The sequence below is a fragment of the Coregonus clupeaformis genome, unplaced genomic scaffold (genome assembly GCF_020615455.1).
Source record: "Coregonus clupeaformis isolate EN_2021a unplaced genomic scaffold, ASM2061545v1 scaf1514, whole genome shotgun sequence".
In the NCBI taxonomy this organism is placed as follows: Eukaryota; Metazoa; Chordata; class Actinopteri; order Salmoniformes; family Salmonidae; genus Coregonus; species Coregonus clupeaformis.
Window position 1 is genome coordinate 44,777 of NW_025534968.1, and position 27,966 is coordinate 72,742.

Consider the following 27,966-nt stretch of genomic DNA (forward strand, 5'->3'; position numbering starts at 1 on the left):
AAAATAGTGGAGTAGGGTTAGATAGTAGAGTATTTGTTTATTTATTATTATTATTATTTTTCAAGCAAAGTATAAGGGAGTTATACTCCAGCCTAGTAGGTTGCGGTAATGCAACATTTATTGGATGCCAAACGCCGTTAATCCTCATCGAAGAAGAAGATTTGACGGCCTGCACATGCGCAGTAAGAGTGAGACGACCGTTAAACCCGATGACGTGTTTTACACATGAGCTTAGCTAGCAACTTCGCCATGACATTGCCTACAAGTGTGACCGGGGATTTCTATTGGAGAAGCTGTTTTAGCCTATCTTCATACTGTACTGTCTTTAGAGGTGTCTTTGGTACGAACTCTGTGATTGTAGCCTCTGGCTTCTCTCTTTTACTTCCGCAAACATCCCGTTTACAGGAAGTGACGCTGTAGTAAATACCACCGGAACGGAAGTCCATGGAGCGCGCCAAATTTGTTGTGCAGCTGCGTTGGAGTGAACTTCGCGTTGAAGATTTTAGATAAAATATATATATGCTGATAAGGAAGCAGGACTGCTGAAAGACTCAAGGTAAACAACACAGACTAGTTTGCTCTTGCCTGATAGGAACTGGGGTTAGCTATTAAACTTAACGTCAGTAAGATTTAGCCAATGTGTGGTTTTGTTAAAGTAACTAGCTAGCATGTTTGGCAACACGTATTTTAGCTAGCTGACATGTGAATTATAATTATTGTCGATATTGTATAGTTCAATACTTAGGTTAGATATTGAATGACTTGCCGTGTTCACGTACTAGTCGGAACTAGGAAACTCGGACATTTCCGACTGGCTAATTGGTTGTAGTTATACACGTGCCGCGTTCAACCAGTTAGCAAGTCGGAAATGTCCTAGTTCCGACTAGTAGCTGAACGCGGCAACAGTAAATTTAAGATACTGTATAACTGAACCAGAATCTGTGCACAGAGGAGAGTATGAGTGACTGAGGAGAACCTCTTATTCTGGTTCACAGTAACGTTACCTGTCATATAGCCAAGCTGGCTAAATTACTAGCGAACGTTAGTTAACTAAATTGATTATGATATTGCGTCCTATTATAGTTAGTCATGTTAACGTTAGTGTTGGTTTGAGGACTAGTTAGCTAGTAACGTTAGCTTGGTTTAGCTATATGTCTTTAGTTAGCCAGACAGTCAGTAAAAACAGATTCTTTACAGTCACGGCCTTGGATGGATTGGTACAGAGAAACTCAGAGTTGTGTTCGAATACTCATACTTAACCTTACTATTTGTGACGTAAATTGAGTATGTAGTATGCTTATTGGTCGTAGTATGGATATGGTTAGTATGCCAAAATTTACTAACGCTCAACACCCGTTGAATATTAACCGGTGTCAGTAAACGTCTGCAAAAAAACTTTATTATATTGTTGCCAGCAGCACAGTTAGTCACCAACGCTCTGGATAACATGAAAACAGCCTAACCAGCTCTGCTAGGGCGAGTAAAATGGTCAGAGTGAGGTGTTCTCTCATTTGTGTCTGGAAGTAACTAGCAATGTAGCCAACGTTGACCAGTTAGCTTTTGGTGCTTGGATCAACCCTACTCCTCGACCAGAGCGACCAGTGTGCGCTCCGAAAGCGAAATGCTCTGAATTTACGAACGACAAGAGCGCACTCTGGCACTCCAGATTGAATTTACGAACACACATGAAATCGTATGACGTATAGCAAGTAATTCGTTATGCTAGCAATAGGTTGCATGGCAACAGCATCAACTTCCGGTAGACAGGTGAAGCTGAAAGGATAACGTTAGTTTACAGTATACTAAAATGTACTAATAGTATTTAGTATACAGTATGTTAGTATGGGTATTCAAACACAGCTCAGGACTAGCTGTCAAACATACTGTTTAACGTGTGTGTGTGCACATGCAGCATGGCGGTACCTTTTGTGCAGGACTGGGACCTGATCCAGACGCTGGGAGAAGGAGCATATGGAGAGTGAGTACAAGCAAAAATTGTATGGATGAGGCAAAAGGAATGGCATTTAAGTCTGGCTGCACAGCCGATTGGCAAACGTACTGCAAATTGAGAAATCATGTGACTAAACTGAATAAAAAGAAGAAACTACACTATAAATCAAATTATAAATTATATAAAGAATGATAGTAAGAAGCTTTGGAGCACCTTAGATGACATTTTGGGCAAAAAGGCAAACTCAGCTCAATCATTAATTGAATCAGATGGCTCATTCATCACAAAACCCACTGATATTGTCAATTACTTTAATTATTTTTTAATTGGCAAGATTAGCAAACTTAGGCATGAGATGCCAGCAACAAACACTGACAGTACACATCCAAGTATATCTGACCAAATTATGAAAGACAAGCATTGGAAGAGGTGCATTTTTTGCTGTTGTCTATCAACAATGACAAGCCACCGGGGTCTGACAACATGGATGGAAAATTACTGAGGATAATAGCGGACGATATTGCCACTCCTATTTGCCATATCTTCAATTTAAGCCTACTAGAAAGTGTGTGCCCTCAGGCCTGGAGGGAAGCTAAAGTCATTCCGATACCCAAGAACAGTAAAGCCCCCTTTACTGGCTCAAATAGCCGACCAATCAAATCAAAAAAATGTTTACACATACATGTGTTTAGCAGATGTTATTGCGGGTGTAGCGAAATGCTTGTGCTTCTAGCTCCGACAGTGCAGTAATATACATTTTACATTTACATTTTAGTCATTTAGCAGACGCTCTTATCCAGAGCGACTTACAGTTAGTGCATACATTATTTTATCGAACCCACAACCCTGGCGTTGCAAACGCCATGCTCTACCAACTGAGCTACATCCCCTGCCGGCCAAATCCCTCCCCTACCCTGGACGACGCTGGGCCAATTGTGCGCGCCGCCCCATGGGTCAATATCTAACAAGTAATATCTAACAATTTCACAACATATACCCAATGCACACAAATCTAATTAAGGAATGGAATTTAAGAATATATACATATATGGACACGCAATGACAGAGCGGCATGGACTAAGATACAGTAGAATATTATAGAATACAGTATATACATATGAGATGAATAATGCAAGATATGTAAACATGATTAAAGTGACTAGTGTTCCATTTCTTAAAGTGGCCAGTGATTTCAATAGGCAGCAGCAGCCTCTAATGTGCTAGTGATGGCTATTTAACAGTCTGATGGCCTTGAAATAGAAGCTGTTTTTCATTCTCTTGGTCCCAGCTTTGATGCACCTGTACCGACCTCGCCTTCTGGATGATAGCGGGGTGAACAGGCAGTGGCTCGGGTGGTTGATGTCCTTGATGATCTTTTTAGCATTCCTGTGACATTGGGTGCTGTAGGTGTCCTGGAGGGCGGGTAGTTTGCCCCCGGTAATGCGTTCGGCAGACCGCACCACCCTCTGGAGAGCCCTGCGGTTGCGGGCGGTGCAGTTGCAGTACAAGGCGGTGATACAGCCCGACAGGATGCTCTCAATTGTGATTCTGTAAAAGTTTGTGAGGGTTTTAGGTGCCAAACCAAATTTCTTCAGACTCCTGAGCTTGAAGAGGCACTGTTGTACCTTCTTCACCACACTGCCTGCGTGGGTGGACCATTTCAATTTGTCAGTGATGTGTACGCCAAGGAACTTGAAGCTTTCCACCTTCTCCACTGCGGTCCCGTCGATGTGGATAGGGGCGTGCACCCTCTGCTGTTTCCTGAAGTCCACGATCATCTCCTTTGTTTTGTTGACGTTGAGTGAGAGGTTATTTTCCTGGCACCACACTCCCAGAGCCCTCACCTCCTCCCTGTAGGCGGTCTCGTCATTGTTGGTAATCATGCCTACTACTGTTGTGTCGTCTGCAAACTTGATGATTGAGTTGGAGGCGTGCTTGGTCACGCAGTCATGAGTGAACAGGGAGTACAGGAGGGGGCTGAGCACGCACCCTTATGGGGCCCCAGTGTTGAGAATCAGTGAAGTGGAGATGTTGTTTCCTACCTTCACCACCTGGGGGCGGCCCATCAGGAAGTTCCAGGAACCAGTTGCACAGGGCGGGGTTCAGACCAAGTGGGTCTAGGGTGACAGGTTAGGTAGAGGTGATATGATCCTTGACTAGTCTCTCAAAACACACCAGCCAGCTGGTCTGCGCATGCTCTGAGGATGCGGCTAGGGATGCCTTCTGGGCCGGCAGCCTTGCGGAGGTTAACATGCTTAAATGTCTTAATCACCATGTCAGCCATGGAGAAGGAGAGCCCACAGTCCTTGGTAGTGGGCCACGTCGGTAGCACTGTTATCCTCAAAGCGGGCAAAGAAGGTGTTTCGCCTGTCTGGAAGCGAGGTGTCGGCGACTTGGCTGATTTTTCTTTTGTGGTCCGTGATTGTCTGTAGACCCTGCCACATACGTCTTGTGTCTGAGCCGACTTTGTCTCTATACTGATGTTTTGGCAGTTTTAATTGCCTTGCGGCGTGAGTAGCTACACTGTTTGTATTCTGCCATATTCCCAGTCACCTTGCCATGGTTAAATGCGGTGGTTCGCTCTTTCAGTTTTGCACGAAGGCTGCCATCTATCCACGGTTTCTGGTTAGGTTTAAATAGTCACAGTGGGCACAACCTCTCCTATACACTTCCTGATAAACTCAGTCACCGTTTCAGTGTATTCGTCAAAGTTATTTTCGCAAGCTACCCGGAACATATCCCAGTCCGCGTGATCAAAACAATCTTGAACCGTGGATTCCGGTTGGTCAGACCAGCGTTGAATAGTCCATATCACGGGTACTTCCTGTTTTGAGTTTCTGCCTATAGAAAGGGAGGAGAGCAAAATGGAGTCGTGGTCAGATTTGCCGAAAGGAGGGCGGGGGAGGGCCTTATAACCATCCCGGAAGTTTGAATAGCAATGGTCGAGGACTTTAGATTTTGGATAGAACTTCGGCAGCCTAGTCCTCAAATTTGCTTTGTTAAAATCCCCGGCTACAATAAATGTGGCCTCAGGATATGTGGTTTCCAGTCTGCATAAGGTCCAGTGAAGTTCATTGAGGGCCGTCGTGGTATCGGCTTGAGGGGGGATATACACGGCCGTGACTATAACCGAAGAAAATTATCTTGGGAGATAATACGTCTCCAAGAGTGGCGCAGTGGTCTAAGGCACTGCATCGCCAGTACGAAAAAAATAAAAATAATGTATGTAGTCGCTCTGGATAAGAGCATCTGCTAAATGACTAAAATGTAAAAATAATACGGTCGCCATTTGATTGTGAGATATTTTAGGTCGGGTGAACAGAAGGACTCGAGTTCCTCTATGTTACTACAATTACACCATGAGTTATTAATCCTGAAACACACCTCCGCCCTTCTGCTTCCCGGAGAGAGATTTATTTCTGTCTGCGCAATGAACTGAGAACCCATCTGGCTGGACCGATTTGGACAGAATATCCCCAAAGAGCCATGTTTCAGTGAAACAGAATATGTTACAGGCCCTGATTTCTATCTGGAAGGAAATCCTTGCACGGAGCTCGTCGACTTTGTTATCCAAAGACTGAACATTAGCTTGTAGTATACTTGGAAGCGGTGGGTCGTGAGCGCGCCTCCTAAGTCGAACCAGCAGGCCTCTCCGAGTGCCTATCTTCCACCAGCGATGTTTTGGTCAGCCGCTGTTTGTTTTTACTCCTGAACTTCCTCAACCTCTCTGATCATTTTCATGATGTCCATCCGGTTTGCTTCTATATGCCATATCTTTGCTTTGCTCGTGTTTCTTGGCCCAAGCAGGTCTCTTCTTATTATTGGTGTCCTTTAGTAGTGGTTTCTTTGCAGAAATTCGACCATGAAGGCCTGACTCACACAGTCCCCTCTGAACAGTTGATGTTGAGATGTCTGTGACTTGAACTCTGTGAAGTATTTATTTGGGCTGCAATTTCTGAGACTGGTAACTCTAATGAACTTATCCTCTGCAGCAGAGGTAACTCTGGGTCTTCCATTCCTGTGGTGGTCCTCATGAGAGCCAGTTTCATCATAGTGCTTGATGGTTTTTGCGACTGCACTTGAAGAAACTTTTAAAGTTCTTGAAATGTTCCTTATTGACTGACCTTCATGTCTTAAAGTAATGATGGACTGTTGTTTCTCTTTGCTTATTTGAGCTTTTCTTGCCATAATATGGACTTGGTCTTTTACCAAATAGGGCTATCTTCTGTATACCCCCCCTACGTTGTCACAACACAACTGATTGGCTCGAACACATTAAGAAGGAAAGAAATTCCACAAATTAACTTTTAAGAAGGCACACCTCTTAATTTAAATGTATTCCAGGTGACTACCTCATGAAGCTGGTTGAGAGAATACCAAGAGTGTGCAAAGCTGTCGTCAAGGCAAAGGGTGGCTACTTTGAAGAATCTAAAATATATTTTAAACACTTTTTTGGCTACTACATGATTCCATATGTGTTATTTCATAGTTTTGATGTCTTCACTATTATTCTACAATGTAGAAAATAGTACAAATATAGAAAAACCCTTTAATGAGTAGGTGTGTCCAAACGTTTGACTGGTTCTTTGTGTGTGTATGTATGTATATGTGTACAGTAATCCCTCGTTTATCGCGGGGGTTACGTTCCGAAAATGACCCGCGATAAGTGAAATCCGCGAAATAGAAAACTTTTTTTTTTTACAATTAGCAACTATTACATGTATACAAATACAGTGACTCACGTGTAGGCCGTTTCACTGCTCTTCAGACTGGGCCGCTGCATCCTGACTGCGCTCTGCAGTGTTCTCTTCTTCTGAAGCCACGCGGTGCAGGTGTGTTTGTTCGGGAGAAGAACATAGTGATAGGCAGCTGTTGTCGCTCTTTTTTCTTCTTTGCAAAAATATCCTTGTACACCGACATGCCACCATCGATTACGTTGGAGAACTGTAACGAACGGCTCATCAAAGGGTCGAAATTACAAGATAATTTGGCCAACTTAATGTAAATTTGCCAAGCTGTTTTATGTACGTACACATAACTGCACGAGACGACAAAATGATAGCACAATTAGTAGCATGTTTTGATACAAGAAGCGGGAGTGAGTTTTTAGCGAATCAGAATGCAGAGCACAATGCACCAAAAAAAAAATGCATTATGAAAATCCGCGAAATAGCGAATCCGCGATAAGTGAACCGCGAAGTGGCGAGGGATCACTGTATATATATATTTTTTTTTAATTCAAACACAGGGTGTGTCTATATATGGAAAAATACGCCTTTTGAAAACTTGATTGGTCAAATGAAGACTGCTCTCGGTCAACCCAAACGTTAAATGTTTTGGTCAGACTGCCCTAGCCAACTCAATGCTAGTTCTCTTTTTGCAGACTATCAACAGTAGCCAGCATGTTGCTGATATGTTCACTATTGAAGGTCTCAGCCAGTAGATTGATTATTTTTGCTTTGGACAGCTCACGTGCTGTGTGACGGCATCGCCTCATGTACTGCTCGAGAAGTACATGACAAGCTATATCAGCTGATGAAATCAATGGCGAGGGATTATATAGAGAGATATCGTTTAGTTCTTCCAACCTTCTACCTGTCTATCAGTCTGTCTGCCCCAGGTCCGCAGTGAGTCTGTGTCTGCCCGAGGTAGACAATGCTCACAAATGGTAAAATACATTTGAAATATTGATAAGCGTCAGTTGGGAGGTAGAGTGGGCATCGTCTTAAATCTAATTTTGTCGGAAACACTTACGGCCTCGAGTGATCACTATCGAACACATCAGCAAGTGGCCACTCCACGAAGGGCTCAGGGCCCACAGGTTCAGTTTGAGATGGAGCCTATGATTGCCCCCTAGTGGTCGTACTCAATAGGACCGTATTCTGCACTGTTCTCCATCGTTTTAATGGAACCTGATTTTGTCCGTTTGTCACATCCCTAGTGTGTGTGGTATTCATGGTGTGTGTGTGTGTGTTTGTGTGTGTGTGGTATTCATGGTGTGTGTGTGTGTGTGTGGTATTCATGGTGTGTGTGTGTGTGTGTGGTATTCATGGTGTGTGTGTGTGTGTGTGGTATTCATGGTGTGTGTGTGTGTGTGTGTGTGGTATTCATGGTGTGTGTGGTATTCATGGTGTGTGTGTGTCTCAGGGTGAGGCTGTTAGTGAACCGACAGACAGGAGAGGCTGTAGCGGTGAAGGTCATTGATACGTCTCAGGGGAAGGAGTGTTCTGAGAACGTCAAGAAAGAGATCTGCATCAACAAGGTACCTATCTCTGTCTTATGTCTGTCTGCCTGTCTGGTATACCTGTCTGCCTGGTCTGGTCTGTCTGTCTGGTCTGTCTGGTCTGTCTGCCTGTCTGGTATACCTGTCTGCCTGGTAGGTCTGTCTGGTAGGTCTGTCTGGCATGTCTGTCTGGTAGGTCTGTCTGCCTGGTCTGGTCTGGTCTGGTATGCCTGTCTGGTCTGGTCTGTCTGCCTGTCTGGTATACCTGTCTGTCTGGTCTGGTCTGTCTGTCTGGTCTGTCTGCCTGGTAGGTCTGTCTGGTAGGTCTGTCTGGCATATCTGGCATGTCTGTCTGGCATGTCTGTCTGGTAGGTCTGTCTGTCTGTCTGGTATACCTGTCTGGTAGGTCTGTCTGTCTGACCTATGTCTTTGTCCTTTATTTATGATATTTAAAAATTATATATTGGTCATCGATTATTTTTTTTTGCTTTCTCATGGACTTCTGGTTGTGTGTTACAGGTTCTGTCCCACCCTAACATAGTGCGTTTCTTCGGCCACCGGAGAGAGGGGCCGACTGTCTATCTGTTCCTGGAGTACTGCAGTGGAGGAGAGCTATTCGACAGGATTGGTGAGACTGACAGTGCCAGCAGCCAATCACAACACGGAGAGAGGATTCAATCAGCCAATCACAGGCTGGGGGCCATCTCACACTGAAACAACTCTACTCTCTCTCTCTCTCTCTCTCCTCTCCCTCTCAGAGCCTGATTTGGGGATGCCAGAGAGAGAAGCTCACAGGTTTTTCCAGCAGTTGATAGCAGCTGTGGTGAGTGACAGTTACCGAGGAGGGTTAGAGGTCGGAGTGAAGGGGTCTACGGAGCGTAGCGCGGAGTTGGTTTGGTGGATATACTAGATTTAATCTCCTTCTCCCTCCCCCTCTCTCCTTCTCCCTCCCTTCTCTCCTTCTCCCTCCCTTCTCTCCTTCTCCCTTCTCCCTCTCTCCTTCTCCTTCTCCTTCTCCCTCTCTCCTTCTCCCTCCCCCCTCTCTCCTTCTCCCTCCCCCCTCTCTCCTTCTCCCTCCCCCTTCTCCTTCTCCCTCCCTTCTCCCCCCTTTCCCCTCCCCTCTCTCTCCTTCTCCCTCCCCCTTCTCTCCTTCTCCCTCCCCCCTCTCTCCTTCTCCCCCCCCCCTCTCTCCTTCTCCCTCCCCCCTCTCTCCTTCTCCCTCCCCCTCTCTCTCCTTCTCCCTCCCCCCTCTCTCCTTCTCCCTCCCCCTTCTCTCCTTCTCCCTCCCCCTTCTCTCCTTCTCCCTCCCCTTCTCTCCTTCTCCCTCCCCCCTCTCTCCTTCTCCCTCCCCCCTCTCTAGGAGTATCTCCACAGTGTAGGTATCACCCACAGAGACATCAAGCCTGAGAACATTCTACTGGACGATAAAGGTGTGTGTTTGACTGAGTGTGTGCTGGAAGTTGTGCTAATTTTACTTTGACATAATGGTGTATACTGTGTTCTGTGTTCTGTTGTGTGTTCTGTGTTCTGTTGTGTGTGTTCTGTGTTCTGTGTTCTGTTGTGTGTTCTGTGTTCTGTGTTCTGTGTTCTGTGTTCTGTATACTGTGTACTGTGTTCTGTGTGCTGTGTTCTGTGTTCTGTTGTGTGTAGATAACCTAAAGTTGTCAGACTTCGGTCTCGCTACGATGTTCCGTCACCGTGGGCGAGAGCGGCGTCTGAACAGGCTTTGTGGAACGCTGCCGTACGTCGCGCCTGAGCTGCTCAGCAAATTAGAGTTCAGCGCTCAACCAGCTGACGTCTGGGCCTGTGGCATCGTCCTCACTGCCATGTTGGCTGGCGGTAGGGGTGGTGTGTGTGTGTGTGTGTGTGTGTGACGTTGTCATTGGAAGGTTGTAGAGTTGCTCTGGAACCTCTGTGTGTGTGTGTGTGTGTGTGACAGAGTTGCTATGGTTACAGAGTTGCCATGGGACCAGCCCAGCGAGAGCTGCCAGGAGTATTCTGATTGGCTGCAGAAGAAGACCTACCTCTCCCCCTGGAAGAAGGTTACACACACCCCCTCTGTAAGACACACCCCCCTCTGTAAGACACACCCCCCCTCAGTAAGACACACCCCCTCAGTAAGACACACCCCCTCAGTAAGACACACCCCCTCAGTAAGACACACCCCCTCAGTAAGACACACCCCCCTCAGTAAGACACACCCCCTCAGTAAGACACACACCCCCCTCAGTAAGACACCCCCCTCAGTAAGACACACCCCTCAGTAAGACACACCCCCTCAGTAAGACACTGTAACTACTATAGGTCAGTCCAGAACAGTGTCTCAGTCTAAACTCCATGGTTCTATGTGTGTGTGTGTATATGTATGTGTATATATATATATATATATATATATATATATATATATATATATATATATATATATATATATATATATTACACACATTCTACTGTTCAAAAGTTTGGGGTCACTTAGAAATGTCCTTGTTTTCCATGTAAACATACATGAAATGAGTTTGAAATGTAGTCATTGACAAGGTTAGAAATAATGATTTTTAATTGAAATAATAATTGTCCTTCAAACTTTGCTTTCATCAAATAATCCTGATGGGCACTTCTTACGTGCCATACAGTCAAGCTGCTCCCACAACAGCTCAATAGGGTTGAGATCCGGTGACTGTGCTGGCCACTCCATTATAGACAGAATACCAGCTGACTGCTTCTTCCCTAAATAGTTATTGCATAGTTTGGAGCTGTGCTTTGGGTCATTGTCCTGTTGTAGGAGAAATTGGCTCCAATCAAGCGCCGTCCACAGGGTATGGCATGGCGTTGCAAAATGGAGTGATAGCCTTCCTTCTTCAAGATCCCTTTTACCCTGTACAAATCTCCCACTTTACCACCACCAAAGCACCCCCAGACCATCACATTGCCTCCACCATGCTTGACAGATGGCATCAAGCACTCCTCCAGCATCTTTTCATTTGGTCTGTGTCTCACAAATGTTCTTCTTTGTGATCCGAACACCTCAAACTTCGGTTCGTCTGTCCATAACACTTTTTTCCAATCTTCCTCTGTCCAGTGTCTGTGTTCTTTTGCCCATCTTAATCTTTTCTTTTTATTGGCCAGTCTGAGATATGACTTTTACTTTGCAACTCTGCCTAGAAGGTCAGCATCCCGGAGTCGCCTCTTCACTGTTGACGTTGAGACTGGTGTTTTGCGGGTACTAGTTAATGAAGCTGCCAGTTGAGGACCTGTGAGGCGTCTGTTTCTCAAACTAAACTCTAATGTATTTGTCCTCCTCAGTTGTGCACCGGGGCCTCCCACTCCTCTTTCTATTCTGGTTAGAGCCAGTTTGCGCTGTTCTGTGAAGGGAGTAGTACATAGCGTTGTACGAGATCCTCAGTTTCTTGTCAATTTCTCGCATGGAATAGCCTTCATTTCTCAGAACAAGAATAGACTGACGAGTTTCAGAAGAAAGTTATTTGTTTCTGGCCATTTTGAGCCTGTAATCGAACCCACAATTGCTAATGCTCCAGATCCTCAACTAGTCTCAAGAAGGCCAGTTTTATTGCTTCTTTAATCAGCACAACAGTTTTCAGCTGTGCTAACATAATTGCAAAAGGGTTTTCTAATGATCAATTAGCCTTTTAAAATGATAAACTTGGATTAGCAAACACAACGTGCCATTGGAACACAGGACTGATGGTTGCTGATAATGGGCCTCTGTACGCCTATGTAGATATTCCATAAAAAACCAGCCGTTTCCAGCTACAATAGCCATTTACAACATTAACAATGTCTACACTGTATTTCTGATCAATATGATGTTATTGGATAAAAAAATTGCTTTTCTTTCAAAAACAAGGACATTTCTAAGTGACCCAAACATTTGAACGGTAGTGTGTCAAAAGTTTGGACACACCTACTCATTCAAGGGTTTTTCTTTATTTTTAAAAATTTTTACATTGTAGAATAATAGTGAAGACATCCAAACTATGAAATAACACATATGGAATCATGTAGTAACCAAAAAAGTGTTAAGCAAATCAAAATATATTTGAGATTCTTCCAAGTAGCCACCCTTTGCCTTGATGACAGCTTTGCACACTCTTGGCATTCTCTCAACCAGCTTCATGAGGTAGTCACCTGGAATGCATTTCAATTAACAGGTGTGCTTTGTTAAAAGTTAATTTGTGGAATTTCTTAATGTGTTTGAGCCAATCAGTTGTGTTGTGACAAGGTAGGGTGGGTATACAGAAGATAGCCCTATTTGGTAAAAGACCAAGTCAATATTATTGCAAGAACAGCTCAAATAAGCAAAGAGAAACAACAGTCCATCATTACTTTAAGACATGAAGGTCAGTCAATACAGAACATTTCAAGAACTTTGAAAGTTTCTTCAAGTGCAGTTGCAAAAACCATCAAGCGCTATAATGAAACTGGCTCTCTTGAGGACAGCCACAGGAAAGGAAGACCCAGAGTTACCTCTGCTGCAGAGGATACGTTCATTAGAGTTACCAGCCTCAGAAATTGCAGCCCAAATAAATGCTTCACAGAGTTCAAGTAACAGACACATCTCAACATCAACTGTTCAGAGGAGACTGTGTGAATCAGGCCTTCAAGGTCAAATTTCTGCAAAGAAACCACTACTAAAGGACTCCAATAAGAAGGGACCTGCTTGAGCCAAGAAACATGAGCAATGGACATTAGACCGGTGGAGTCCAAATTGGTATTTTGTGAGACGCGGTGTGGGTGAACGGATGATCTCCGCATGTGTAGTTCCCACCGTGAAGCATGGAGGAGGAGGTGTTATGGTGTGGGGGTGCTTTGCTGGTGACACTGTCTGTGATTTATTTAGAATTCAAGGTACACTTAACCAGCATGGCTACCACAGCATTCTGCAGCGATACTCTATCCCATCTGGTTTGGGCTTAGTGGGACTATCATTTGTTTTTCAACAGGACAATGACCCAACACACCTCCAGGCTGTATAAGGGCTATTTTACCACGAAGGAGAGTGATGGAGTGCTGCATCAGATGACCTGGCCTCCACAATCCCACAACCTCAACCCAGTTGAGATAGTTTGGGATGAGTTGGACTGCAGAGTGAAGGAAAAGCAGCCAACAAGTGCTCAGCATATGTGGGAACTCTTTCAAGACTGTTGGAAAAGCGTTCCAGGTGAAGCTGGTTGAGAGAATGCCAAGAGTGTGCAAAGCTGTCATCAAGGCAAAGGGTGGCTATTTGAAGAATCTCAAATATAACAAATCAAAATATATTTTAAACACTTTTTTTGTTTACTACATGATTCCATATGTGTTATTTCATAGTTTTGATGTCTTCACTATTATTCTACAATGTAAAAAATTGTAAAAATAAAGAAAAACCTTTTGACTGGTACTGAACAGCGTGTGTGTGTGTGTGTGTGTGTGTGTGTATGTATGTATGTATGTATGTATGTATGTATGTATGTATGTATGTATGTATGTGTGTATATATATACACACACACACACACAGTGGGGGAAAAAAGTATTTAGTCAGCCACCAATTGTGCAAGTTCTCCCACTTAAAAAGATGAGAGAGGCCTGTAATTTTCATCATAGGTACATGTCAACTATGACAGACAAATTGAGGAAAAAAAATCCAGAAAATCAGTGAATGACCTGCAGAGAGCTGGGACCAAAGTAACAAAGCCTACCATCAGTAACACACTACGCCGCCAGGGCCCTGCTTAAGCCAGTACATGTCCAGGCCCGTCTGAAGTTTGCTAGAGTGCATTTGGATGATCCAAAAGAGGATTGGGAGAATGTCATATGGTCAGATGAAACCAAAATAGAACTTTTTGGTAAAATCTCAACTCGTCGTGTTTGGAGGACAAAGAATGCTGAGTTGCATCCAAAGAACACCATACCTACTGTGAAGCATGGGGGTGGAAACATCATGCTTTGGGGCTGTTTTTCTGCAAAGGGACCAGGACTGACTGATCCGTGTAAAGGAAAGAATGAATTGGGCCATGTATCATGAGATTTTGAGTGAAAACCTCCTTCCATCAGCAAGGGCATTGAAGATGAAACGTGGCTGGGTCTTTCAGCATGACAATGATCCCAAACACACCGCCCGGGCAACGAAGGAGTGGCTTCGTAGAAGAAGCATTTCAAGGTCCTGGAGTGGCCTAGCCAGTCTCCAGATCTCAACCCCATAGAACATCTTTGGAGGGAGTTGAAAGTCTGTGTTGCCCAGCGACAGCCCCCAAAACATCACTGCTCTAGAGGAGATCTGCATGGAGGAATGGGCCAAAATACCAGCAACAGTGTGTGAAAAACCTTGTGAAGACTTACAGAAAACGTGTGACCTGTGTCATTGCCAACAAAGGGTATATAACAAAGTATTGAGAAACTTTTGTTATTGACCAAATACTTATTTTCCACCATAATTTGCAAATAAATTCATTAAAAATCCTACAATGTGATTTTCTGGATTTTTAAAAATCATTTTGTCTGTCATAGTTGACGTGTACCTATGATGAAAATTACAGGCCTCTCATCTTTTTAAGTGGGAGAACTTGCACAATTGGTGGCTGACTAAATACTTCCCCCCCCCACTTTGTGTGTACATATATATTTTATTTCTTTTTTGGATGTGTGTCTCTTTAGGTCTGCTATCTAAGCTGCTCCGGGCCTTGCCAGAAGAGAGGCTGTCTATATCTGAACTCAAGACCGATCCATGGTTCAGTCAGACCCTCACATCCTCATCCTCTCACAACAAACTACTGTGCTCCGACACACAACTACACAGGAACAACAGGTGGGTTATGTTACAACTATGTTATGGTGTTTGTCTAATGTTGCTAAGGGCGGCAGGTAACCTAGCGATTACAGTCACTGAACGGTTGCTAGTTCGAATCCCAGATCCGACAATGTACAATAACTACCGATGTGCCCTTGAGCAAGACAATTAACCCTCATTTCTCCAGGGGTGGCAGACCCTGGCCGTGACCCCACTCTCCGAGGGTGTCTCAGGGGGAGTTGGGAGCAGCGGATTAATGGTGTGTGTGTGTGTGTGTGTGTGTGTGTGTGTGTGTGTGTGTGTGTGTGTGTGTGTGCGCGTGTGTGTAGTGACAGGGTGCAGTTCTCCAGCTCCCAGCCAGACCCAGCGCTGGGTGTGTGTGTGTGGGAGGGAAGTGTTTGTGTCGGAGGGGCAGACCAGGTCAGCTTCTCTCAGCCGGCCAGACCAGACAACATGCTGCTGGGGAGTCAACTACTGGGCACACCTGGAGCCAGCCAGGTAACACACACACACCTGGAGCCAGCCAGGTAACACACACACACCTGGAGCCAGCCAGGTAACACACACACCTGGAGCCAGCCAGGTAACACACACACACCTGGAGCCAGCCAGGTAACACACACACACCTGGAGCCAGCCAGGTAACACACACACACCTGGAGCCAGCCAGGTAACACACACACACACCTGGAGCCAGCCAGGTAACACACACACACACCTGGAGCCAGCCAGGTAACACACACACACACCTGGAGCCAGCCAGGTAACACACACACACACCTGGAGCCAGCCAGGTAACACACACACACACCTGGAGCCAGCCAGGTAACACACACACACCTGGAGCCAGCCAGGTAACACACACACACCTGGAGCCAGCCAGGTAACACACACACACACACACACCTGGAGCCAGGTAACACACACACTGTATACACACACACACACACACACACACACACACACGCTGTATACACACACACATACACACACACACACCGAGTCAATGTGCAGGAGGCGATATACAGGAGGGACCGATATACAGGTGGTACCGGTACCGAGTCAATGTGCGGGAGGCTATATACAGGAGGTACCGGTACCGAGTCAATGTGCAGGAGGCTATATACAGGAGGGACCGGTACCGAGTCAATGTGCGGGAGGCTATATACAGGTGGTACCGGTACCGAGTCAATGTGCGGGAGGCTATATACAGGAGGTACCGGTACCGAGTCAATGTGCAGGAGGCTATATACAGGAGGGACCGGTACCGAGTCAATGTGCGGGAGGCTATATACAGGTGGTACCAGTACCGAGTCAATGTGCAGGAGGCTATATACAGGTGGTACCGGTACCGAGTCAATGTGCAGGGGTAAAGGTTGGTTGAGGTAACTGTTTGGCCTGGCCGTAGGAACCCCTGAGAGTCTGGGCTGCATCATGTTAGCTTCCCACTCACTGAATGCATACATGTAATGATATTTAACTCAAAAGATGCCCAACGATTGAACAGAGCAGTAGCTGAGTTTATCTGTCTGGATCAAGTGGCATTCTGGGACTTTGGCTAATACGCTTTTTTTTGCCTTGATATCGTTTTGGTATCGAGGATTGTGATGGTATTAAGTATCGTGATACTAAACCTTGTATCGCTATCGAAGGCAAAATTCTGGTATCGTGACACACACACACACACACACACCACACACCACACACACACACACACCACACACACACACGCGTAATAGCTGTATTCATAATGTAGAACTCACATGACAGTAAACTAACCATCTCTACCTACTGAGATACACAGGTCCACATTACAGTAAACTAACCATCTCTATCTACTGAGATACACAGGTCCACATGACAGTAAACTAACCATCTCTACCTACTGAGATACACAGGTCCACATTACAGTAAACTAACCATCTCTACCTACTGAGATACACAGGTCCACATTACAGTAAACTAACCATCTCTACCTACTGAGATACACAGGTCCACATTACAGTAAACTAACCATCTCTACCTACTGAGATACACAGGTCCACATTACAGTAAACTAACCATCTCTACCTACTGAGATACACAGGTCCACATTACAGTAAACTAACCATCTCTACCTACTGAGATACACAGGTCCACATTACAGTAAACTAACCATCTCTACCTACTGAGATACACAGGTCCACATTACAGTAAACTAACCATCTCTACCTACTGAGATACACAGGTCCACATTACAGTAAACTAACCATCTCTATCTACTGAGATACACAGGTCCACACTACAGTAAACTAACCATCTCTACCTACTGAGATACACAGGTCCACATTACAGTAAACTAACCATCTCTACCTACTGAGATACACAGGTCCACATGACAGTAAACTAACCATCTCACCTACTGAGATACACAGGTCCACATTACAGTAAACTAACCATCTCTACCTACTGAGATACACAGGTCCACATGACAGTAAACTAACCATCTCTACCTACTGAGATACACAGGTCCACACTACAGTAAACTAACCATCTCTACCTACTGAGATACACAGGTCCACATTACAGTAAACCAACCATCTCTATCTACTGAGATACACAGGTCCACATTACAGTAAACTAACCATCTCTACCTACTGAGATACACAGGTCCACATTACAGTAAACTAACCATCTCTACCTACTGAGATACACAGGTCCACATTACAGTAAACTAACCATCTCTACCTACTGAGATACACAGGTCCACATGACAGTAAACTAACCATCTCTATCTACTGAGATACACAGGTCCACATTACAGTAAACTAACCATCTCTACCTACTGAGATACACAGGTCCACATTACAGCAAACTAACCATCTCTACCTACTGAGATACACAGGTCCACATGACAGTAAACTAACCATCTCTACCTACTGAGATACACAGGTCCACATTACAGTAAACTAACCATCTCTACCTACTGAGATACACAGGTCCACATTACAGTAAACTAACCATCTCTATCTACTGAGATACACAGGTCCACATTACAGTAAACTAACCATCTCTATCTACTGAGATACACAGGTCCACATTACAGTAAACTAACCATCTCTACCTACTGAGATAACAGGTCCACATGACAGTAAACTAACCATCTCTACCTACTGAGATACACAGGTCCACATTACAGTAAACTAAACCATCTCTACCTACTGAGATACAGGTCCACACTACAGTAAACTAACCATCTCTACCTACTGAGATACACAGGTCCACATTACAGTAAACCAACCATCTCTACCTACTGAGATACACAGGTCCACATTACAGCAAACTAACCATCTCATCTACTGAGATACACAGGTCCACATTACAGTAAACTAACCATCTCTACCTACTGAGATACACAGGTCCACATTACAGTAAACTAACCATCTCTATCTACTGAGATACACAGGTCCACATTACAGTAAACTAACCATCTCTATCTACTGAGATACACAGGTCCACATGACAGTAAACTAACCATCTCTACCTACTGAGATACACAGGTCCACATTACAGTAAACCAACCATCTCTACCTACTGAGATACACAGGTCCACATTACAGTAAACTAACCATCTCTACCTACTGAGATACACAGGTCCACATTACAGTAAACTAACCATCTCTACCTACTGAGATACACAGGTCCACATTACAGTAAACTAACCATCTCTACCTACTGAGATACACAGGTCCACATTACAGTAAACTAACCATCTCTATCTACTGAGATACAGGTCCACATTACAGTAAACTAACCATCTCTACCTACTGAGATACACAGGTCCACATTACAGTAAACTAACCATCTCTACCTACTGAGATACACAGGTCCACATTACAGTAAACTAACCATCTCTATCTACTGAGATACACAGGTCCACATTACAGTAAACTAACCATCTCTATCTACTGAGATACACAGGTCACACATTACAGTAAACTAACCATCTCTACCTACTGAGATACAGGTCCACATGACAGTAAACTAACCATCTCTACCTACTGAGATACACAGGTCCACATTACAGTAAACTAACCATCTCTACCTACTGAGATACACAGGTCCACACTACAGTAAACTAACCATCTCTACCTACCGAGATACACAGGTCCACATTACAGTAAACTAACCATCTCTACCACTGAGATACACAGGTCCACATTACAGTAAACTAACCATCTCTACCTACTGAGATACACAGGTCCACATTACAGTAAACTAACCATCTCTATCTACTGAGATACACAGGTCCACATTACAGTAAACTAACCATCTCTACCTACTGAGATACACAGGTCCACATTACAGTAAACTAACCATCTCTATCTACTGAGATACACAGGTCCACATTACAGTAAACTAACCATCTCTATCTACTGAGATACACAGGTCCACACTACAGTAAACTAACCATCTCTACCTACTGAGATACACAGGTCCACATTACAGTAAACTAACCATCTCTACCTACTGAGATACACAGGTCCACATTACAGTAAACTAACCATCTCTACCTACTGAGATACACAGGTCCACATTACAGTAAAACTAACCATCTCTATCTACTGAGATACACAGGTCCACATTACAGTAAACTAACCATCTCTATCTACTGAGATAACAGGTCCACATTACAGTAAACTAACCATCTCTATCTACTGAGATACACAGGTCCACACTACAGTAAACTAACCATCTCTATCTACTGAGATACACAGGTCCACACTACAGTAAACTAACCATCTCTACCTACTGAGATACACAGGTCCACATTAGATGAAACATGAAACCATTTGTTTTTAAAGTGTTTTTATGTTCAGGTTTTATTGATGGTTGTGTCCTTGTAGACCCCGTGGCAGCGGCTGGTTCGGCGGATGACAAGGTTCTTTACGACTCTGGACTCTTCAGCTTCCTGCTCCGCTCTGAGAGACACCTGTATCGACCTGGGCCACACCTTCAAACACACCTGCACCAACCAGGTACACACTAAGACTGCTAACACCTGAGAACTGCTAACTTGCTAGCAAGAGCTTCAGGAGCGCACCGATGGCCTCCTCCTCCTCTGTTATCAGGGTAGTCCGGGGCTAAGGGTGGTCTCCTCCTCCTCTGTTATCAGGGTAGTCCGGGGCTAAGGGTGGTCTCCTCCTCCTCTGTTATCAGGGTAGTCCGGCTAAGGGTGGTCTCCTCTCCTCTGTTATCAGGGTAGTCCGAGCAAGGGGTGGTCTCCTCCTCTGTTATCAGGGTAGTCCGGGGCTAAGGGTGGTCTCCTCCTCTCTGTTATCAGGGTAGTCCGGGGCTAAGGGTGGTCTCCTCCTCCTCCTGTTATCAGGGTAGTCCAGGGCTAAGGGTGGTCTCCTCTCCTCTGTTATCAGGGTAGTCCAGGGCTAAGGGTGGTCTCCTCCTCCTCTGTTATCAGGTAGTCCGGGGCTAGTGGTGGTCTCCTCCTCCTCTGTTATCAGTGTAGTCCGGGGCTAAGGGTGGTCTCCTCCTCCTCTGTTATCAGGGTAGTCCGGGGCTAAGGGTGGTCTCCTCCTCCTCTGTTATCAGGGTAGTCCGGGTAAGGGGTGGTCTCCTCCTCCTCTGTTATCAGGGTAGTCCGGGGCTAAGGGTGGTCTAGTGGTTTTCCCTGTAGTAATGGTCTCCTCCTCCTCTGTTATCAGGGTAGTCCGGGGCTAAGGGTGGTCTAGTGGTTTTCCCTGTAGTAATGATGCCACCACCATGGTCACAAATCTGCGCATGCTTTTTTCTCTTGGGCAATCAAACAGTGGTACAGCGAAGCCTAATCAATATCTGACCTATTTTATTTTTGTATTAGTTTTTTAAATTATTATTATTATTATTAATTATAATTTTTTAGGCCCACTGGTGCTCCCAAATTAAAATTAGTTTGAAAAATATGCCACCATTTTGGTCTGTAGCTTTTTGTTTGCCCTGAAATGTGCCTGGGAGGCATCGCAAGCTCCAAATAGGGTTTATGAATCAGCAAACTACCCCTTGTGGCGAAAGTAAGAACTGCCATTGAACATGTATTTTCAATCGAATCAATCAAATGTATTCATGAAGCCCTTTTTACATCAGCAGATTTCACAAAGTGCTTATACAGAAACCCAACCTAAAACTCCAAACAACAAGCAATGCAGATGTAGAAGCACGATGGCAAGGAAAAACGCTCTAGAAAAATGTAAATAGTCCAGGTGGCCATTTGATTAATTGTTTAGAAGTCTTATGGCTTGGGGGTAGAAGCTGTTAAGGAGCCTTTTGGACCTAGACCTGGCGCCGTACCGCGGTGCCGTAAGGGGCAGTGAGAGAGAACAGTCTATGACTTGGGTGGCTGGATTCTTTGACAATTTTTGGGCCTTCCTCGACACCGCTCTGGTATAGAGGTCCTGGATAGCAGGAAGCTTTGGCCCCAGTGATGTACTGGGCCATACGCACTACTCCTCTATAGTGCCTCCGGTGGAGGCCGAGCAGTTGCCATACCAGGCGGTGATGCAACCGGTCAGGATGCTCTCGATGGTGCAGCTGTAGAACCTTTTGAGGATCTGAGGGCCCATGCCAAATCTTTTCAGTCTCCTGAGGGGGGAAAGGAGTTGTTGTGCCCTCTTCACGACTGTCTTGGTGTGTTTGGACCATGATAGTTTGTTGGTGATGTGGACACCAAGGACCTTGAAACTCTCGACCCGCTCCACTACAGCCCCGTCAATGAGAACGGGGGCGTGTTCGGCCCTCCTTGTCCTGTAGTCCACAATCATCTCCTTTGTCTTGCTCACGTTGAGGGAGAGGTTGTTTTCCTGGCACCACACTGCAAACACAGCAAAACTTAATGATGGTGTTGGAGTCGTGCTTGGCCACAGTCATGGGTGAACAGGGAGTACATGAGGGGACTAAGCACGCACCCCTGAGGGGCCCCCGTGTTGAGGATCAGCGTGGCAGATGTGTTGTTGCCTACCGTTACCACCTGGGGGCGGCCCGTCTGGAAGTCCAGGATCCAGTTGCAGAGGGAGGTGTTTACTCCCAGGGTCCTTAGCTTAGTGATGAGCGTTGTGGGCACTATGGTGTTGAACGCTGAGCTGTAGTCAATGAACACCATTCTCACACAGGTGTTCCTTTTGTCCAGGTGGGAAAGAGCAGTGTGGAGTGCGATTTGAGATTGCGTCATCTGTGGATCTGTTGGGGCGGTATGCGAATTGGAGTGGGTCCAGGGTTTCTGGGATGATGGTGTTAATGTGAGCCATGACCAGCCTTTCAAAGCACTTCATGGCTACCGATGTGAGTGCTATGGGGCGGTAGTCATTTCCGCAGGTTACCTTCACTTTCTTGGGCCCAAGGACTATGGTGGTCTGCTTGAAACATGTAGGTATTACAGACTCGGTCAGGGAGAGGTTGAAAATGTCAGTGAAGACTTGCAGATTTGTCCGCGCATGCTCTTGAGTACACGTCCTGGTAATCCGTCTGGCCCTGCGGCCTTGTGAATGTTGACCTGTTTAAAGGTCTTGCTCACATCGGCTACGGAGAGCGTGATCACACAGTCGTCCGGAACAGCTGTTGCTCTCATGCATGCTTCAGTGTTGCTTGCCTCGACGCGATCATAAAAGGCATTTAGCTTGTCTGGGGCAGTTCGTGTCTGGGTTTACTTTTGTAGTCTGTAATAGTTTTCAAGCCCTGCCACATCCCACGAGCGTCAGAGCTGGTGTAGTACGATTCAATCTTAGTCCTGTATTGACGCTCTGCCTGTTTGATGGTTCGTCTGAGGGCATAGCGGGATTTCTCTGGGTTAGAGTCTCGCTTCTTGAAAGCGGCAGCTCTAGCCTTTAGCTCAGTGTGGATGTTGCCTGTAATCCATGGTTTCTGGTTGGAATATGTACGTACGGTCACTGTGGGGACGACGTAGTCGATGCACTTATTGATGAAGCCAGTGACTGATGTGGTGTACTCCTCAATGCCATTGGATGAATCCCGGAACATATTCCAGTCTGTGCTAGCAAAACAGTCCTGTAGCTGAGCATCTGCGTCATCTGACCACTTCCGTATTGAGCGAGTCACTGGTACTTCCTGCTTTAGTTTTTGCTTGTAAACAGGAATCAGGAGGATAGATTTATGGTCAGTTTTGCCAAATGGAGGGCGAGGGAGAGCTTTGTATGCGTCTCTGTGTGTGGAGTAAAGGTGGTCTAGAGTTTTTTTTCTCTGGTTGCACAGATTTAACATGCTGGTAGAAATGAGGTAAAACTGACTTAAGTTTGCCTGCATTAAAGTCCCCGGCCACTAGGAGTGCTGCTTCTGGATGAACATTTTCTTGTTTGCTTATAGCCTTATACAGCTTGTTGAGTGCGGTCTTAGTGCCAGCATCGGTTTGTGGTGGTAAATAGACAGCTATGAAGAATATAGATGAAAACTCTCTTGGTAAATAGTGTGGTCTACAGCTTATCATGAGATACTCTACCTCAGGCGAGCAATACCTAGAGACTTCCTTAATATTAGACATTGCGCACCAGCTGTTATTGACAAATCAACCTCCTGAAGAAGCTATCCCTTTTCCATTCTTTCTGTGCCCGGGTTACAACTTTTGAACAGTTTTTTTTTCTCTTGGGCAATTAAACAGTGGTAGAGTGAAGCCTAATCAATATCAGACTGATTTCTTTCCTAGGCCCACTGATGCTCCCAAATTAAAATTCCAAGTCGCACAGCAAAATATTTAAACACATGGTGGCTAGGAAAAACTCTCTAGGAAGGCTGGAACCCAGGAAGAAACCTAAGGAGGAACCAGGCTCTGAGGGGTGGAGGAAGAAACCTAGAGAGGAACCAGGCTCTGAGGGGTGGAGGAAGAAACCTAGAGAGGAACCAGGCTCTGAGGGGTGACCAGTCCTCTAGTGGCTGTACTGGGTAGAGAGGAACCAGGCTCTGAGGGGTGGCCAGTCCCCTACTGGCTGTACTGGGTAGACCAGAGGAACCAGGGCTCTGAGGGGTGGCCAGGTCCCACTGGCTGTACTGGGTAGACCAGAGGAACCAGGCTCGAGGGGTGGCCAGTCCTCTACTGGCTGTTCTGGGTAGAGAGGAACCAGGCTCTGAGGGGTGGCCAGTCCTCTACTGGCTGTTCTGGGTAGAGAGTGAACCAGGCTCTGAGGGGTGGCCAGTCCTCTACTGGCTGTGCTGGGTAGAGAGGAACCAGGCTCTGAGGGGTGGCCAGTCCTCTACTGGCTGTACTGGGTAGAGAGGAACCAGGCTCTGAGGGGTGACCAGTCCTCTACTGGCTGTACTGGGTAGAGAGGAACCAGGCTCTGAGGGGTGGCCAGTCCTCTACTGGCTGTGCTGGGTAGAGAGGAACCAGGCTCTGAGGGGTGGCCAGTCCTCTTCTGGCTGTGCCGGGTGGAGATTATATGAGTACATGGCCATTTAACGCCAGATCGTTCTTCAAGATGTTCATAGATGACCAGCAGGGTGAAATAATAATCACAGTGGTTGTAGAGGGTGCAACAGGTCAGCACCACCGGAGTAAATGTCATTTGGCTTTTCATAGCCGAGCATTCAGAGGTTGAGACAGCAGGTGCGGTAGGGAGAGAGAGGGAGAGAGGGTCAAAACAGCCGATCCGGGGCAAGGTAGCACGTCTGGTGAACAGGTCAGGGTTCCATAGCCACAGGCAGAAGAGTTGAAACTGGAGCAGCAACACGACCAGGTGGACTGGGACGGGACAGCCAGGAGTCATCAGGTGGACTGGGGACAGCCAGGAGTCATCAGGTGGACTGGGGACGGGGACAGCCAGGAGTCATCAGGTAGACTGGGGACAGCCAGGAGTCATCAGGTGGACTGGGGACGGGACAGCCAGGAGTCATCAGGTGGACTGGGGACAGCCAGGAGTCATCAGGTGGACTGGGGACGGGACAGCCGAGTCATCAGGTGGACTGGGGACGGGGACAGCCAGGAGTCATCAGGTGGACTGGGGACGGGGACAGCCAGGAGTCATCAGGTGGACTGGGGACGGGGACAGCCAGGAGTCATCAGGTGGACTGGGGACAGCCAGGAGTCATCAGGTGGACTGGGGACGGGGACAGCCAGGAGTCATCAGGTGGACTGGGGACAGCCAGGAGTCATCAGGTGGACTGGGGACGGGGACAGCCAGGAGTCATCAGGTGGACTGGGGACAGCCAGGAGTCATCAGGTGGACTGGGGACGGGACAGCCAGGAGTCATCAGGTGGACTGGGGACGGGGACAGCCAGGAGTCATCAGGTGGACTGGGGACGGGGACAGCCAGGAGTCATCAGGCCAGGTAGTCCTGAGGCATGGTCCTAGGGCTCAGGTCCTCCAGGAGAGGGAGCATACTTAAGTTCACACAGGGTACCAGATAAGACAGGAGAATTACACCAGAGAGGACAGACTGACCCAAACCCCCCGGCACAGACTAATACAGCATAGATACTGGAGGCTGAGCCTGAAGTTTATTTCTTTCTCAGAGTAGCCGGAGAGTAGAGCATTGCGGTAGTCTAATCTAGAAGTGATTGAATGAGGACAAACCGTAAAGCCCTAGTTCATATCCCACCAGTTATATGACATGTTGGCCATATGGCCCCGCCCTAGTTCATATCCCACCAGTTAAATGACATGTTGGTCATATGGCCCCGCCCTAGTTCATATCCCACCAGTTATATGACATGTTGGTCATATGGCCCCGCCCTACTTCATATCCCACCAGTTATATGACATATTGGTCATATGGCCCCGCCTCTACTTACAATCCCACCAGTTATATGACATGTTGGTCATATGGCCCCGCCCTACTTCATATCCCACCAGTTATATGACATGTTGGCCATATGGCCCCGCCCTACTTCATATCCCACCAGTTATATGACATGTTGGCCATATGGCCCCGCCCTACTTCATATCCCACCAGTTATATGACATATTGGTCATATGGCCCCGCCCTACTTCATATCCCACCAGTTATATGACATATTGGTCATATGGCCCCGCCATATCCCACCAGTTCATATGACATGTTGGCCATATGGCCCCGCCCTAGTTCATATCCCACCAGTTATATGACATATTGGTCATATGGCCCCGCCCTACTTCATATCCCACCAGTTATATGACATGTTGGCCATATGGCCCCGCCCTAGTTCATATCCCACCAGTTATATGACATATTGGTCATATGGCCCCGCCCTACTTCATATCCCACCAGTTATATGACATGTTGGCCATATGGCCCCGCCCTACTTCATATCCCACCAGTTATATGACATGTTGGCCATATGGCCCCTCCCTAGTTCATATCCCACCAGTTATATGACATATTGGTCATATGGCCCGCCCTAGTTCATATCCCACCAGTTATATGACATATTGGCCATATGGCCCCGCTCCTAGTTCATATCCCACCAGTTATATGACATATTGGTCATATGGCCCCGCCCTAGTTCATATCCCACCAGTTTTATGACATATTGGTCATATGGCCCCGCCCTAGTTCATATCCCACCAGTTATATGACATGATGGCCATATGGCCCCGCCCTAGTTCATATCCCACCAGTTATATGACATGATGGCCATATGGCCCCGCCCTAGTTCATATCCCACCAGTTATATGACATATTGGTCATATGGCCCCGCCCTACTTCATATCCCATCTTATCTAACCAGCTGCACACTCCTCTGACCCCTGTTGCGTGTGTTTGTTTCCCAGGTAACGGTCAGTACTCTGGATAGACGGAACAATAAGTTGATATTTAAGGTTCATCTGATGGAGCTGGACCAGAGAGTTTTACTGGACTTCAGACTATCCAAGGTAGGGATGTGGACGTGTGTGTGTAATACAACTGGGACTGCTCAGTTGACTCTGACCATCTTGCAGTATCCTGCATCACCTTTCATGGATACTGATAGGCGGATGTGTTACAGGGCGATGGTCTGGAGTTTAAGCGTCTCTTCCTGAAGATCAAACAGAAGCTAAGTGACATCATCAGCACCCAGAAAATACCACTTCCTGTCACATGATCAGATGCCATCTACGCCACGGAACGCACACACCAGATGACATCAGACTGTGTGTGTGTGTGTGTGTGTGTGTGTGTGTGACTATCCTCATGGGAACCTGAAATCCCCAAAAGTCCCCTCAAGGACAGTAAAACAAGAAAAATCCTCCCTCGTGGGGACATTTCCCAGGTCCCCAGGAAGACAGACCATTTTAAGTTTAGGGAAAATAGGATTTTGAATGGAAATCCATTTTAGGTCCCCACAAGGATAGTAACACATGTGTTGTGTAGACGTAGTAGCAACTATAGCTGGGACCATCAACCGGAGATGATCCACACCGACCTTACCGATCACTTATCACAGGCATTCTGCTGATATGATTCATTATGATACGTAGCCTATACTAGAGAAATGAAATAAGTGTGATAATATGGGTGATTGTCAATGGGACAATTGATGACTACAACCATCACACTAGTAGTAGTAGTTTAAAGGATCATTTTTTAAATGGTGGTGCACAATGTTATAAACTTATCCATACTTTATCATTATCTCATCAATTCAAGGCAATTTATCTGGATATAGATGTCTGATTGTCTGTCTGTCTCTCTGATTGTCTGTCGGTCTGTCTGTGTGACTCTCTCTCGTGTTAGTGTGTGTTGTTTTGTGTGTTGGTGTGTAACTCTTATTGTGTATCAAATAAAATAAGTTGTGATAACAGCTGTACTTTATTTCAACCTGGAAACCAGAACAGACAGAGGGAGCCTAGGATGCGTTCACACCATCTCCTAAATTCGTAAATACCAGCATATGACTTGGAAAAATACATTTGCACGCCTTCCAACTGGTAATTACTAGTGGGAAATCTGTCTCAACTGGTAATTACTAGTGGGAAACTCGTCTCAACTGGTAATTACTAGTGGGAAACTCGTCTCAACTGGTAATTACTAGTGGGAAACTTGTCTGTCGTCTCTGAGCTTCACTTCTCCCACA

At 46.0% G+C, this 27,966-nt stretch overlaps 1 protein-coding gene across 2 annotated transcripts; it reads left to right on the forward strand.

Moving 5' to 3' along the window:
• The first annotated feature begins 216 nt into the window (after nt 1–216).
• LOC121557942 (serine/threonine-protein kinase Chk1) lies at nt 217–27,691 on the forward strand. 2 transcript variants are annotated; one of them, XM_045218340.1, is made up of 13 exons: nt 217–556; nt 1,913–1,978; nt 8,099–8,213; nt 8,694–8,802; nt 8,933–8,997; nt 9,535–9,604; nt 9,825–10,013; nt 10,131–10,253; nt 14,828–14,978; nt 15,290–15,458; nt 19,847–19,978; nt 26,684–26,785; nt 26,899–27,691. In XM_045218340.1, exons 2-13 carry the CDS (start codon nt 1,914–1,916, stop codon nt 26,992–26,994), a joined length of 1,386 nt encoding a protein of 461 aa, XP_045074275.1. In that variant the 5' UTR covers nt 217–556; nt 1,913; the 3' UTR covers nt 26,995–27,691. The 2 variants fall into 2 exon arrangements, with proteins under 2 accessions (XP_045074275.1, XP_045074276.1); XM_045218341.1 differs by lacking the exon at nt 10,131–10,253 and having other exon boundaries at nt 218–556.
• Nucleotides 27,692–27,966: the final 275 nt, after the last annotated feature.